The 16,320-nt window shown below is 42.8% G+C and overlaps 1 protein-coding gene across 1 annotated transcript; it reads right to left on the bottom strand.

The window, feature by feature from the left end:
• Window positions 1-6,851: 6,851 nt before the first annotated feature.
• On the bottom strand, window positions 6,852-11,982 carry LOC124874622 (XK-related protein 8-like). The gene is made up of 3 exons (XM_047376051.1): window positions 11,635-11,982; window positions 10,135-10,325; window positions 6,852-8,358 (listed from the first exon to the last, which is right to left on the bottom strand). The coding sequence occupies exons 1-3, from the start codon at window positions 11,925-11,927 to the stop codon at window positions 7,568-7,570; spliced, it is 1,275 nt and encodes a 424-aa protein (XP_047232007.1). The 5' UTR covers window positions 11,928-11,982; the 3' UTR covers window positions 6,852-7,567.
• Between the last annotated feature and the right edge of the window lie 4,338 nt (window positions 11,983-16,320).

The raw sequence follows: 16,320 nt of genomic DNA, 5'->3' as shown, positions 1-16,320 counted from the left end.
TGTCATTATAGTAGATCATTATCAGACAATGCTGTAACAACCTTTAAAGAATCTGTTCCACTTTTAATTTCCTCATTATCACAGAAAAACAAAGTGGAGGGCAATAATTTTCTTTCTTCCCATTCACAAATTGATTCTCATGTTCATAGTGTTACTTCATCATTGCGTGGTGCATTAGAAAATGCAGCCCCCTTGAAAAAGAAGGTAATTATTCATTGGAGGCTGGCTCCCTGGTTTAATTCAGAGCTGCGTACTTTAAAGCACAATGTTAGAAAATTGGAGAGAAAATGGCGCTCTACACACCTAGAGGATTCATACTTAATCTGGAAAAATAGCCTGTCTGTACTTGTCCTGTTAGATCTCAGTGCTGCATTTGATACAGTCGATCACAATATTCTCTTAGAAAGGCTGGAATATGCTGTAGGGATCAGGAGAACAGTGCTAGGCTGGTTTAAATCTTATTTGTCTGACAGATTCCAGTTTGTTCGTGTAAATGATAAATCATCTTTAACCTCCAGGCTTAATTGTGGAGTACCACAGGGTTCAGTACTTGGGCCAATTCTCTTTACTATATATATGCTTCCAATAGGTAAAATTATCAGGCAGCATAGGATAAATTTTCACTGTTACGCTGATGATACTCAGCTTTACTTATCCATAAATCCTGATGAGCCCAACCAGTTAGATAGACTACAAGCATGCCTTGAAGATATAAAAACTTGGATGATGTTAAAGTTTCTGCTTCTAAATTCAGACAAGACAGAAGTTGTCATCTTTGGACCAGAGTCTTTAAAAAAGAAACTACTTAGTCAATCACTTAACCTGGATGACATTAAATTGACCTCCGGTAATAAAGTAAAAAAACCTTGGTGTTATTTTTTACCACATGTCATTTAAATCCCATATTAAACAGGTTTCTAGGATTTCTTTCTTTCACCTCCGGAACATTGCCAAAATTAGAAATATCCTATCCAGGAGTGACGCTGAAAAACTAGTCCATGCATTTGTTACTTCAAGACTGGACTATTGTAATTCATTACTATCAGGATTCCACAAAATGCAGTTAAAAGCCTTCAGCTGATTCAAAATGCTGCAGCAAGAGTTCTGATGAAAATTAAAAAGAGACATCATATTTCTCCTACTTTAGCTTCCCTTCATTGGCTCCCTGTTAAATCCAGAATAGAATTTAAAATTCTCCTCCTCACATATAAAGCCCTTAATGATCTAGCTCCACCATACATTAGAGATCTGATTGGTCCATACGTTCCTAACAGAGCATTTTGTTCTCAGACTGCAGGTTTACTGGTGGTTCCTAGAGTCTCTAGAAGTTGAATGGGAGGCAGATCCTTTAGTTATCAGGCTCCTCTCCTGTGGAACCAGCTCCCAGTTTTAGTCCGTGAGGCAGACACCCTGTTTACTTTTAAGGCTAGGCTAAAAACTTTCCTTTTTGATAAAGCTTATAGTTAGAGTGGCTTAGGTTATCCTGAGCTATCTCTGTAGTCATGATGCTATAGGCTTAGGCTGCTGGAAGACATAATGACCACTTTCCCCCTTTTCGCTACATTCTCACACTACTCTCCAATTTTGCATTATTTGCTGTCATTTCAGCTTTTAACTTTTACTGTAACTAATCATATGTGCTCTCTCTCAGACTCTGATCTTTTCTTTCTTTCTAAATGAAACAACTAAAGGAGCTACATCCATTAACATTTACTTTTCCTTCCCATAGAAAGTACTCCTGGATCAGTGCTTCTGTGTTATTTTTGTGTCTCTGCTCTGTTCTCTCAAACCCCAGTCGGTCGTGGCAGATGGCCGCTCACACTGAGCCTAGTTCTGCTGGAGGTTTCTTCCCGTTAAAAGGGAGTTTTCCTCTCCCCTGTCGCTACATGCATGCTCAGTATGAGGGATTGCTGCAAAGTCAATATCAGTGACTGTTCACTGTCGCTACATGCTCATCCAGGAGGAGTGACTGCTATAAGTCTCTGACTCGATGCAATATGCTGGGTTTCCTTAGATAGAAAAATGTTTTATCCAATTTGAATAAATAACAGAATCTGACTGCACTGTTCAATGATTAGGATTAATTCGAATGTATGTACCTGACTTTTGTGAAGTGCCTTGAGACGACACGTATTGTTAATTGGCGCTATATAAATAAACTGAATTGATTTGAATTGAATTGCAATATTTGAAATGTCTCCGAATTCAAATTTTCCAATTTCCCAGGTGATCTGGAATAAGTTTAGATGTTGATGTAAAAATGTTACCAGTGAATGTTTCTAAACTGGTTTTAAAATCCTGTGCTTGACATCTTTATTCTCACCATGAATGTCCTTATTATGCAAACTTCTTGCAGTAATTACAGTTATAGGGTTCACGTTGTTTTAAGCCAGAAAACACAGAGAACAACATCTGATCCACACTTAAATATCCCCTCAGAGCAGAATATATTTTATTATTCTAAGAAGTGAGTCACCAATCAAACAGCCAGCGATCAGAATCAGCTCTGATCCTGGATTAGCATTTCAAACAGAAGCGGTCGATTTCTCTCGGACCTTGGATCTGGGAATGGTTTTTAACTAGAGTTCACTGCAAGTCAGAAAATGAGAGGGATTTAAAGAATCTTGTGGTGCTGTCAGCAGTCCAGGACAACGTGTTTCTCTCCATTTCATGCACTCAGACACTTAACAGACATGTTTATAACCAGATGTTGTTCAGGTTTGTTTGCTAGTGGGAATTAGTTTATTTCTACAACTTTCACCATGTTGGATGTTCTCAGCATACACAAGAGACACTGAACTCCTCAGCAAACTCTGATTTTCTAGTCTGTCTTTGTTCAGTGTTGTATTTGTAATAAAGCCCAATATACTGACATGCACTATCGCGAAGGGCTGCTTGGATGCAACACTTGGTAGGATACAGGTCCTTCTCAAAATATTAGCCTATTGTGATAAAGTTCATTATTTTCCATAATGTCATGATGAAAATTTAACATTCATATATTTTAGATTCATTGCTCACTAACTGAAATATTTCAGGTCTTTTATTGTCTTAATACGGGTGATTTTGGCATACAGCTCATGAAAACCCAAAATTCCTATGGAGCGGGGTGGAAATAAAATTGGCTTAATTCTTGCTGCTATTATCCGGAATATTTCCTGATGTCATGCATAGGGAGAAATTTATTTTCACAAACTCAGATTTTTATCCGTTTTACAAACTGGCACAGGAAGAAACACTGGAAATTAAGTGATTTAACATACATTTTCTTCTTTCTAAAATTATACACACCTGGAAAAATGTCAAAACATTTATTTATTATATGTTTTTCATATTTCTAAGACTGCATGAAAACGCTGTGCTTTCCTTGGAAAAGACAGACACGCCTCCTGACAAATAAAAACATGTAGGAACCAATCAAGTCAAACACGTTAAACCCGGATTACTGGTAGCACATTGTTTTCATGGAGGAATGTAGTGGGAAAAAAATGACTGCAGTAGTGGAGTACCTGGTAATCTGAAATTAGTGCACCATCAGAACTTATTTCTCCAGAAATAAATACTGGTGCAGCGATAATAAAAAGACCAATCAATGAAGGTAACTCATAACAGACTTTAGTTTGTTTGGAAGATTGGATTCAGGTCATATGGTGAAACTCCCATCATGCCTTACTCCAGGGGAAGGGGTTCTGATTCAAGGTCCCTTCAGACGGTCAGATGGAGGCTGAACAACTGACCTCCTGAAAGTTCCATGTTTTCTTTATACTGTGACAGGGACATCCAGGAAACATCAGAGATCCTGCTCACTCCAGGCTTTATGACAAAGCGGTCCAAACCAGGTCCAGATTTGGAGGAAAATGAATGCTGCTGTAGAAGGAAATAAAGGCTGATTTATGACACTGGCTATAAATAACTCTCAGATGGAGAGTGTAATGTGTTGGGAAGCTGTGGAGCTGGTTTATCAGCTGTTAATGGGCAATTCCAATGAAGTTGGGACATTGTGTAAATCCTCCATGCAATTTGTTTGTTTTCTTTTGCAAATACTCATTTTCAAATTGATGCTTCCAACAATTTCCAACAAAGCTGGGACAGGTGCAACAATTCTCAGGGTCAAAAAACAGCTGTTTGGAGTATTTCACAGGTCAACGGGTTAAATGGAAACAGTTGAGTGTCATGATTGGGTATAAAAGGAGCATCCCCAAAAGGTTCAGTCATTCACAAGCAAGGATGGGGTGAGGTTCACCACTATGGGAATAACTGCATGAGCAAATAGTCCAACATTTTAAGAACGTTTCTCAACGTACAATAGCAAGGAATTTATGGATTTCATAGTCTACAGTCCATAGTATCACCAAAGGATTCTGAGAATCTGGAGAAATCTCTGCACGTGTGGCACGGCTGAAAACCAACATTGAATGATTGTGACCTTTGATCCTTCAGGAGGCACTGCATCAAAAACTGACATCATTCTGTAACAGAAATTACCACGTGGGCTCAGGAACGCTTCAGAAAACCATTGTCAGTAAACACAGTTCATCGCTACATCTAAAAGGTAAAACTGTACCATGCAAAGCCAAAGCCATATATCAACACCACTCAGAAACACAGCTCCTCTGGGCCTGAGATCATCTGAGATAGACTGAAGAAAAGTGGATGTATATAATTGGATGTTTGATATCAGGATTTCTGCTTTTTGGAGTCAGCAGTTACCTGGCATATCGAGAAATTTGGAGAATGTCAGCAGCTGTTCTGGCAATTGTGAGGCTGCCTGGCATGTATGATGGGATCTTCAGGGCGATCAGCACTCAGACTGAGATGTTACGTGAGCTAAATTGCAGACTGGATGTGATCCTTATGATGCGTTCACACCAAACGCGATTTCTGCGAATATTTCGCCTCATTTGTGTGCTTTTGCCCTCTTCACATTCCGCGTGAACTCCGCGTTGGCATCCGGCAACAAGCGGCAACGCTACGCCGCGTCATCAAATAGGAGGAGCTTCCATCTGCTGCTTGCTGGTTTCAACTGAACATGCTGGACATGAATTTCACATATAATCACGGTGTTTTACCTGTGGAGAGCTGACAAACGTCGCCGACATCAATGTCCCTGGGTTCACCAGATTCTTCAGGGATGGGAACAGTTCGGAGAGTACCACCACTTACTCCAGTAGCTGTGTCTGGATGACGGTCGATTTCAGCGGTACTTCCGTCTATCCCGGACCCAGTTCGAAAATCTGCTGCTCCGCGTTGGGAGATGAATCGGCCTCCGGGACGCCAACTACCGGCGACCGCAGTGAAGCCAGCCCGAAGCCGGACACCGGACACTCAAGCTCCGCGGAGCCAGCGGCATCCAGCGCACGGCCGATCTGAGTCAGGCACCCAGATTTCGGCTAGCTGCTCTCTGTTGCTCCCTCTTCTGACGCGCGGTGGTTCACTAGGGACCGTCAATAAGTTTCCGTACCAAATAATCGTGGAAAATCTGAGTGCCTGAATCGGATCGACCGTGAGCTAGATGCCGCTAACTCCGCGGAGCTTGAACATCCAACTTCAAACTAACTTCACCGCGGTTTACCAGCGCTGTATCCCTGCTGCTGAATGCCTGTCCATCTGTCTTCAGTGAGTAAATAAATCTCAGCTCAGTAAAAAAACAGCCGATTTTTAATGTCCACATCTCCTAAATTTAAGATATTTGTGCCTAAACATAACCAGGCCAGGTCCTTTCTCTACTTGTCTCGGTAAAAGTAATTAGTTGAGTCATACAACTCTGGCTTGTTGCACACCGCCACTATGATCTGGTCCCCCATCATTGACAACTGCTTATTCTCCGCTTTGGTCCTTCACCCTACGTCACAGCCACATCCACTCCCTGATTGGTTGACGCGACACGAATTTAGGAAAAAGTTCAGATTTTTCAACTCGTCCATTGCGCCGCTCCGCTCCCACTTCGCTTGCCGCGCCGTGCCCTCCGCGTCCTTCGCACCGCACCGCGCCGCGCCGCTCCACTCCTGAACGCGCCTCTACATAGGGATAACATGTAAATTGGCCGCTCCTTTCGCAGAAATCGCGTTTGGTGTGAACGCACCTTTAGGATCGCAGGCAGGTTGCGGTTCCTGGACTCAGGGGTGAAAAGGATTAAATCTTGGAGAAAGTTGTTTGCTCGGATCTGGCGAAAGACCAGGAATTTGACTGTTTGGATTCACCTTTGAGAAGCACCAGCGAGACTCTCAAGGCTGACGGAAAATTAAGAGTCAGCCTAACCCAAAATAATTGTTGTTTTTCTGAATCTGGCTCCCCTGCACAGCCTTGATGGCTGGTTATCTTCAACCTCTTCTGGAAGTTATGTAAACATGACGCTCTGCTCCCTCTGCCCCCTCCCCTCCCTGAGGACATCTGTGGACCTGCTCAGAACTTTGTGGCGGGTTGATGAGCATTCCAACGTACCATCAAGGACAATGGCCTCTGGGACAGTGCTTCATGGACTTACTTGCACACACTCACTTGCACACACACACATGCTCAACATAAACATATGCACCCCTCACACCACCTTCACTGCTCCCGGCATGATGTGTTTTGTAAACTTGTTGCTTCTTTGTGCTGAGGTTTTTTGCAATCTCAAACTGTATCCTGCTAAGGATAAAGTGTGAAATATGATTTTTTTCCTTCTACTTACCTAATGTGGCCTCTTTTCTCATCTAGCAAGGGCAGCGCCTGTGAGTGGGCAGCAAAGCCTCGGTGACCCGTCCCCCCCTTGTCTTGTATCATGATGTATGTTTGGATGGGTTGTACTGGAATTCTAATTTCCCCTCGGGGATCAATAAAGTATCTTTGAAATGAAATGAATTGAATTGAATTGAAGTGTGCTCTGATCTGATGAGTCCACATTTCAGGTTGTTTTTGGAAATCATGGACATCGTGTCCTCTGGGCCAAAGAGGAAAAGAACTTTCTGGAATGTTGTCAGTCCAAAGTTCAACAGCCAGTATCTGTGATGGTATGGGGGTGGGTTGGTGCCCATGGCATGGGCAACTGACACATCTGTGAATGTAATGCTAAAAGGTGCACACAGGTTTTGGAGCAACATCTGCCGCCATCCAAGCAACGTCTTTTTCAGGGACGTCTCTTCTTATTTCAGCAAGACAATGCCAAGCTACATTCTGCACATGTTCAAACAGCGTGGCTTCGCAGTAAAAGAGTTCTGGTGCTAGACTGGCCTGCCTACAGTCCAGACCTGTCTCCCGTTGAAAATGTGTGGCACAAAATACAATAATTAGTCTCTTCAGTTCCCAAACACTTACTGACTGATAAAAGGAAAGGTGATGTAACACAGCGCTGAACATGACCATGTCCCAGCTATGTTGGAATATATTGCAAGTATCATATTTGAGTGATTATATCTGGTCCTGAGGAACAGCACGGATTCAGAGTGAGTCTCTAGGCTGACCCTTAAAAGGAGGAGCAGGTTAAATAAAGTTTGGTTCATTCAGGTTTTTGGCACACAGGAGCATGCAGCTGAGTGACTCAGAGTGTCTCTGTGGAGGAACCCTCACGTTCCTCATGCTGCAGCATTCAGGCTTCAACACCCTCAACTGATCTTGAGTAAAAATTCTCAGCCAGCTTCTTCGTCCTCTTGTTGCAATGAACTTGTTGGTTCAGCCCGCTGGGCATGCAGGGAATTCTACAAAGCACATCAGATGTGTTGTCAACAGGAGCGACGCCTGGAGCGCTGGCTCTGGGACCAAAGTCTACTTCATCTCCCTGACGCTCATTCACGATGTCTCCTATCAGCTCTTTTTTGTACAACTTTGGATGGAAGAACAGGTAATAAATGATCTTACAAATCAACCCCATGATATAAACTGAGACCACGGCGCCGCTAATGATGACAGCCTGCAAACATGAGATTTCAAGGGGAGGAGGATCCAAGCTCATCTTCCAGTACCACACTCCACAGAGGACGGAGATATCCACCAGGATGTAGGTGTGGTACACTATCATCTGTTTCCTCATCTGCCCCTCCACCACGTTGAACCAGTCGAAGTACCAGATGAGGCCCACTGTGGCCCGGTACAGCCACTCCCCCCCTGCACTGTCCATTAACTTTGTCTTGGAGCACCAGGCGAAGAAGAACAGCACCAGCCAGGAGCAGAAAAAGTGGGTGAAGATGAAGCAGGGCTCCTCAGAGGCAAAGAGGGCAAGGGCGACGATGCGAGACGACAGGAGGAGCAGGTTCCAGAGGAAGTAGACGATCGATGAGATGATTGGCTGTTTCTTCTTATCTGGCAGGAAGGAGCGCAGGCAACGGTGGTACGTGGTCACGCAGAAAGCAACGGTCGACAGCGAGCAGATGGTCTTCAGCACTGAGGAGGTAGAGACGACAGGAGAACGATAAGTGAACATCACACACTGAAGATGCCTTCTCACAGGAACCTCAACAACTAACCCAACAGGCCTTATGGGTACATATGTTGTCATATAATACTACATGAGTATTACGTTATATTCAATTGACAATGTGGTCATAGGCATCCGTTAGCGGTTTAGTGATATTGTTATGCTCTGGGATCATTGTTGTTCAAGTTTTTTTATTCTTGTAGCTAAAACTACCATGGCATGTAAAATTACTTATAAAAACACCTATGTTGTTGTTAGAGGTAGTAGTACACATTGACAGTGCTCTACGTGACATCAGCATGGCAGCAATTACTTGAACATTCACCTCAAGTGCCAACAGTGACCCTCTGGCCCCCTCGTGGCCAGGGACTTCCACAGAGGGCCAGCGTGTTTTCAAGTAATTATTTTTTAATTTCTGTGAGTAACAATTCACAGTAATGCTCAAGCTCTACAATAAACCCACTGTTTGTGCGATGTCTTTTCATCATCCTTTTAGCACGTTATAAGCACATACAAAGTGCTATTTAGGACATAGTTTAAATTTCAAGTCAATATAGTCATTTTATGGGTCTTACAGTTTACAGCTCCTCTCGATGTGGAAGAGCAGCGGCTCTACTCCGAGCCCCTCCCGGATGGCCGAGCTCCTCCCCCTATCTCTAAGGGAGTGCCCAGCAACCCTACGGAGGAAGCTCATTTCAGCCACTTGTATCTGGGATCTCGTTCTTTCGGTCATGACCCAAAGTTCATGGCCATAGGTGAGGATAGGAACATAGACCGACCGGTAAATCGAGAGCTTCGCTATTCGGCTCAGCTCTCTCTTCACCACAACGGACCGGCACAGCGCCCTCATTACTGTGGCAGCCGCACCGATCCGTCTGTCGATCTCCCTCTCCATTCTTCCCTCACTCGTGATCAAGACCTCGAGATTCTTGAACTCTTCCATTTGAAGCAGGAACTTCCCTCCAACCTGAAAAGGACAAGCCACCCTTTTCCGGTCGTGAACCATGGCCTCGGACTTGGAGGAGCTGATCTTCACTCCAGCCGCTTCACACTCGGCTGCAAACCACCCCAGCGCATGCTGTAGATCTTGGCTAGAGGGGGCCATCAGGACCACGTCATCCGCAAAAAAAAGAGACGCAATCCACCAGACCAGTGACAAAGGGCAGCCCTGCCGGAGTCCAACATGCACTGGGAACAGGTCCGACTTAGTGCCGGCAATGCGGACCAAACTCCTGCTCCGCTTGTACAGAGACCGGATGGCCCCTAATAAAGGGCCCCCGATTCCATACTCCTGGAACACCCCCTACAGGGTGCCATGATGGACACAGTCGAATGCCTTCTCCAGGTCGACAAAACACATGTGGACCGGTTGGGCAAACTCCCATGAACCCTCGAGTACCCTGTAGAAGGTACAGAGCCGGTCCAGTGTTCCACGGCCGGGACGAAAACCACATTACTCCTCCTGAAGCTGAGGTTTGACTATCGGCGGACTCTCCTCTCCAATACCCTGGCGTAGGCCTTACCAGGGAGGCTGAGGAGTGTGATCCCCCTCTAGTTGGAACACACCCTCCGGTCACCCTTCTTATGAAGGGGGACCGCCACCCCAGTCTGCCACTCCAGTGGCACTGTCCCCGACCGCCACACAATGTTGAAGAGGCATGTCAACCATGACAGCCCTACAACATCCAAAGACTTGTAACAAATTTTTACTGCTGATGGGGAAGATTAGAAGAAATGTGAACCTGTGATGGGACCTGGCTTTCCCTCCTGCATGATGACTGTGAGCATGAGGACGATCTGAGGAGCACTCTCCCAGAAGGTCTCCATGAACCGCAGCAGGTTCAGGTCGTGGTTCATGTACACGACCACATCTGTTGGCCAGCTGGGGTTTGAGTTGGAGTTCGGCATGAAGGCCTCCAAGACGGCTAGATGTCTGAAATAAAACCAATTATGCCAGTTTAATAACAAGCTTCTGAGCAGGTATTCATAAACAACATCAGCCAGATACTGCTCATCTAAACCAGGTTCAGCCTCTTTACACTTAAACCTAAAACATGACTCATATTTGATCCCTCACACTTCCTCCTGCAGGCTGCAGAGATTTCAGACGATGCGACCGAAGCTCCTGGTGAGATAAAACTTCTGATAGGCTGTGCCTTGGGGAAATGACTGGTCATACAATGACATGCTTGTTACAATTACACTATTAACCCACTGTGGTGACAGAAGGAATAAAGCTGAGTAAGAGTCTGTAAATCATTTTTAGATGCTTTAATAGTATTTTTAAACACACACTGTATTTTGCATGATCAGTTAACCCAGAATTATTCACATCCCTGAGGTCTGATAAATCTGTGCAGGAAGCTAGAGACTAGTGTCATGGTAAGGAGGCCTTCCAGACTTAAACACACCAAAGGTAACATGGAAAATGAGTTTTAATGAATTATTGAAGAGAGTATTAATAATTTTTGGCATGCCATTATTATATAAAATAAGATAAATAATTTTCCTGTATACGGTATTTTTATCTTTTGAGAGATGCCTGTTTTGTTCCTGTCAGAAACAAACTTCTAGGTTAAATAAAAATAACTTTAAATGTAAATCGGCCAGCGCGATGAATTATTTTGGGCTTTGGAGTATTTTGTACCTATAATTTTGATAAAATTAAAACTTTACCAAATATTGAGACAGATTAATATAGTACTTTGCAAATTTAAGGTGTTTTAATTTATATTCGTCACATGTCCATATCTCCTTCTCTCTGTAGTTGAAGTTTTACTTAATGTTCATATGTAAATAAATAGGATGGAAACATTAAAACATTTTTTTTATTAATTCTCCGTTTTTTGACATTTCAAGAATATTTAGATACATATTTTAATTTGTTTACATTATCATCAATTTATATTCTATTTTAATAAAGAAGAAAAAGAGAATAAACAAACTGAAAGGTATTATTTAGTAAATTTGAAAATCCCTGTAGATGTTTGTAACAGCCCTAATTTTCTGTGAAAAACATATCCTGGCTGTTTTTAACTGTTTTCTTTTTACCTGTTCTTAATCTATTTTGGTTTATCCTCTTAGGTTTTTAACAAAGCAGGACTTCAGCTGTAATTTTTTGTTAAAAGGAAAGTTTTGCACAAACAGGCACCAAAGATTAACTGATTTCCACTCTGATTAGAGAAATTAAAGAAACCAAAGTTCTGCTGAAAAAAAAAGAGTGGGAGGAACTTTGGACACACCTGATGTACATCCCCAGCTGGAACATATGCAAGACTCCAAGGATGGGCTTCAGAAAGTCTTCGAGTTTTGTTTCCATCTTAAATTCATCGTAGCTGTACCAGAGCCAGCTGTAAAGCTGTGCGAGCACAGAGGAGCCAATAAGTAGCACCAGCAGCACAGCGAGGCACAGGTAGGCCTCCTCCTTATAAAAGTTCACAGCAGCCAGAACGTCCATAACAATGTCGAATAGAAACAGGGGCAGACCTGCTGAAGTAAAAAGAAAGTCCCACTGAGAGTACTTAAGCACATTCATCTTTAAAGTTCCTGAGCAGCTACATTACTGTAGCTGACAGCTTCCTAAAGACATTCCTGAACTGAAAGGAATAGCTCAAGTTCAAGAGAAGTCACAAACTCCACCCACGGAGTAAACCTGTTAAAGGGAAACTTGGCATCTGCTGTGTAGCAGCTGAATAGAACTACTGAAACCAAACCGCCTGAGGCTGACATGTAGCAGGAGGAGGAGCTAAAAGCGTTGGATTTCAGAGCAGAAACTGTAAAACATGTGAATGTACCTTGAGATTTACTGAAGAAAACAGGTCAAAGACACAGAACAGCTTCATTAAAGTCAGTCATAGTGAACAGAACAGAACAGACTAACAGTGGGTCCAACATGCATTCAGATGACTTCAGAAGCAGCAAAATCTTTTTTAATCAAAAAAACTCTCCCAACACGTAAAAATACAGACAGCATTCAATAAATAAACACTGTTCCACAAAGCCAGAGTCATCAGCTACTACTGTTTTAAATTCCTCGTTATTGTCATCATATGGTCTCTATGGCAACCAAGAGCATGGAGCTGAAGCAGTTCAATTCATAGAGAGGAAAATAAGCAAGCTGGTAATTCCTCCTTCAGACAGAACCAAGAGAAACAGTAGAACCTTAGGACAGGTCAGCTGAGGCAAAATAATACTGACAAGCTTATAGAACCAGTTCCAATACTGCTGTTAGTGCTGCAGTACATTTCTCCTAGAGGAAAAGCACAGCAGCATGCCGTACATGGGTCTGGATTATCCTGAGATCTTCCCTGAGGAAGCTGCTGGGATGTTTCAGGCTGCTCTGCACAGAAACCTTTAACACCATTATATTTCTGATAAAGCTATCCCTCTTTCTTTGGACTGACTTCCAGATGTTTGAAAACCCTGAAAACTTCTGGATGTTTCCTGCAAACAGATGACTGGAGGTAGAACAGCCACTCGGAACACAGTTTGATGTCTGACCCCGTTTTGGTTCAGAATGGGGAAAAGCACAGAAACATAAAGTTCTCTGTTTGTGCACAGAAAACCTGATTTATTGTTAATGTTTTTCACGCCAATAAGTCACCTAATTTCCATATGAAGATATGTTTCTATTTTCCCGTCTGAATCACAGACAGCACCATCTAGTGTTCAACAGAGGGACATTTATTTTCCTCTGATTGATTATACAGGTCCTTCTCAAAATATTAGCATATTGTGATAAAGTTCATTATTTTCCATAATGTCATGATGAAAATTTAACATTCATATATTTTAGATTCATTGCACACTAACTGAAATATTTCAGGTCTTTTATTGTCTTAATACGGATGATTTTGGCATACAGCTCATGAAAACCCAAAATTCCTATCTCACAAAATTAGCATATTTCATCCGACCAATAAAAGAAAAGTGTTTTTAATACAAAAAACGTCAACCTTCAAATAATCATGTACAGTTATGCACTCAATACTTGGTCGGGAATCCTTTTGCAGAAATGACTGCTTCAATGCGGCGTGGCATGGAGGCAATCAGCCTGTGGCACTGCTGAGGTCTTATGGAGGCCCAGGATGCTTCGATAGCGGCCTTTAGCTCATCCAGAGTGTTGGGTCTTGAGTCTCTCAACGTTCTCTTCACAATATCCCACAGATTCTCTATGGGGTTCAGGTCAGGAGAGTTGGCAGGCCAATTGAGCACAGTGATACCATGGTCAGTAAACCATTTACCAGTGGTTTTGGCACTGTGAGCAGGTGCCAGGTCGTGCTGAAAAATGAAATCTTCATCTCCATAAAGCTTTTCAGCAGATGGAAGCATGAAGTGCTCTAAAATCTCCTGATAGCTAGCTGCATTGACCCTGCCCTTGATAAAACACAGTGGACCAACACCAGCAGCTGACACGGCACCCCAGACCATCACTGACTGTGGGTACTTGACACTGGACTTCTGGCATTTTGGCATTTCCTTCTCCCCAGTCTTCCTCCAGACTCTGGCACCTTGATTTCCGAATGACATGCAGAATTTGCTTTCATCCGAAAAAAGTACTTTGGACCACTGAGCAACAGTCCAGTACTGCTTCTCTGTAGCTCAGGTCAGGCGCTTTTGCCGCTGTTTCTGGTTCAAAAGTGGCTTGACCTGGGGAATGTGGCACCTGTAGCCCATTTCCTGAACACGCCTGTGCACGGTGGCTCTGGATGTTTCTACTCCAGACTCAGTCCACTGCTTCCGCAGGTCCCCAGAGGTCTGGAATCGGCCCTTCTCCACAATGTTCCTCAGGGTCCGGTCACCTCTTCTCGTTGTGCAGCGTTTTCTGACACACTTTTTCCTTCCCACAGACTTCCCACTGAGGTGCCTTGATACAGCACTCTGGGAACAGCCTATTTGTTCAGAAATTTATTTCTGTGTCTTACCCTCTTGCTTGAGGGTGTCAATAGTGGCCTTCTGGACAGCAGTCAGGTCGGCAGTCTTACCCATGATTGGGGTTTTGAGTGATGAACCAGGCTGGGAGTTTTAAAGGCCTCAGGAATCTTTTGCAGGTGTTTAGAGTTAACTCGTTGATTCAGATGATTAGGTTCATAGCTCGTTTAGAGACCCTTTTAATGATATGCTAATTTTGTGAGATAGGAATTTTGGGTTTTCATGAGCTGTATGCCAAAATCATCCGTATTAAGACAATAAAAGACCTGAAATATTTCAGTTAGTGTGCAATGAATCTAAAATATATGAATGTTAAATTTTCATCATTACATTATGGAAAATAATAAACTTTATTACAATATGGTAATTGTTTGAGAAGGACCTGTATTTGCATGAAATCTCTGCTGCAGTCTGAAGCTTATACTGGCAATAAGGCAGAATTATAAAGGAAGCAGGTTCTCCATGAATTTAAAAGTCAAGTCAAGTTTATTTATATAGCGCTTTTCAGCAACAAGGCAATCAAGGCGCTGTACATAAGGAAAAACATAATGATACAGAAAATCAAACAGATGTAATTAAAAAATAAAGAGAATAGAATGATGGATAAGAAAACGAGAGGAAAAATAGACTGAAAACTTAACTAAACACAGTCAAAGGCCACTCTAAACAAATACGTTTTTAATCTTGATTTAAAGCAACTTAGGGTTTCAGTGCTTTTACAGTTTTCTGGGAGTTTATTCCAAATTAGTGGAGCATAAGAACTAAAAGCTGCTTCTCCATGTTTGGTTCTGGTTCTTGGTATGCAGAGTAGATTTGAGCCGGAAGACCTGAGAGGTCTGGGTGGTTGATACACTGACAACAAGTCTGTAATGTATTTTGGTGCTAAGCCATTCAGTGATTTATAGACTGACAGAAATTTTAAAGTCTATTCTCTGAGCTACAGGGAGCCAGTGTAAGGACTTTAGAACCGGGGTGATGTGTTCCACTTTCTTAGTTCTAGTGAGGACGCGGGCAGCAGCATTCTGGATCAACTGCAACTGTCTGATTGACGTTTTAGGCAGACCTGTGAAGACTAGTAATCAATTCTATTAAAGATGAAAGCATGAATTAGTTTTTCAAGGTCCTGCTGAGACATTAGTCCTTAAATCCTGGAGATGTTCTTTAGGTGATAGAAGGCAGACCTGGTTACTGTGTTCATGTTCCTCTGAAGGTTCAGGTCTGAGTCCATCACTACACCCAGGTTTCGAGCCTGACTGGTGGTTTCTAGCTGTATTAATTGAAGCTGTGTGCTAACTTTTAAACGCTCTTCCTTTAGACCAAAGATTATTACTTCAGTTTTGTTTTGATTCAGCTGAAGAAAATTTAGGCACATCCGAGCATTGATTTCTTCTAAGCATTTACCCAGCGCTTGAATGGGTTCATGGTCACCTGGTGACATCGTAACGTATAGCTGTCTGTCGTCTGCATAGTTATGATAACTTACGTTGTTGTTTATTAAAATCTGAGTTAGGGGGAGCATGTAGATATTGAATAGGAGGGGCCCTAAAATGGATCCTTGGGGAACGCCACATGTGATTTTTGTGGTCGTAAAGTTACCTACCGACACAAAAAAGTGCCTGTCCTTCAAGTAGGATTTAAACCAGTTGAGTGCTGTACCAGAAAGGCCGACCCAGTTTTCCAGGCGCTCTAATAAAATGGAGTGATCAACAGTGTCGAATGCTGCACTAAGGTCCAATAATACCAGCACTGTGGTTCTTCCACAGTCTGCATTTCAACAGATGTCATTGAACACCTTGACAAGAGCAGTCTCTGTACTGTGGTGAGCAGGAAGCCTGACTGGAAGACATCGAAGCGGTTGGTCGTTGTTAGGAAGTTGTTTAACTGCTGAAACACAGCTTTTTCAATAATCTTACTGATGAAGGGGAGGTTTGATATAGGCCTGTAGTTCTGTAGTAGCAGCTTGTCCAAGTTGCTCTTTTTCAATAGAGGTTTGACAA

This window comes from Girardinichthys multiradiatus, chromosome 10 (assembly GCF_021462225.1).
Source record: "Girardinichthys multiradiatus isolate DD_20200921_A chromosome 10, DD_fGirMul_XY1, whole genome shotgun sequence".
Lineage (NCBI taxonomy): Eukaryota > Metazoa > Chordata > Actinopteri > Cyprinodontiformes > Goodeidae > Girardinichthys > Girardinichthys multiradiatus.
Note: the sequence above shows the minus strand (reverse complement) of the source record. Positions and strands in the feature narration are given on the sequence as shown.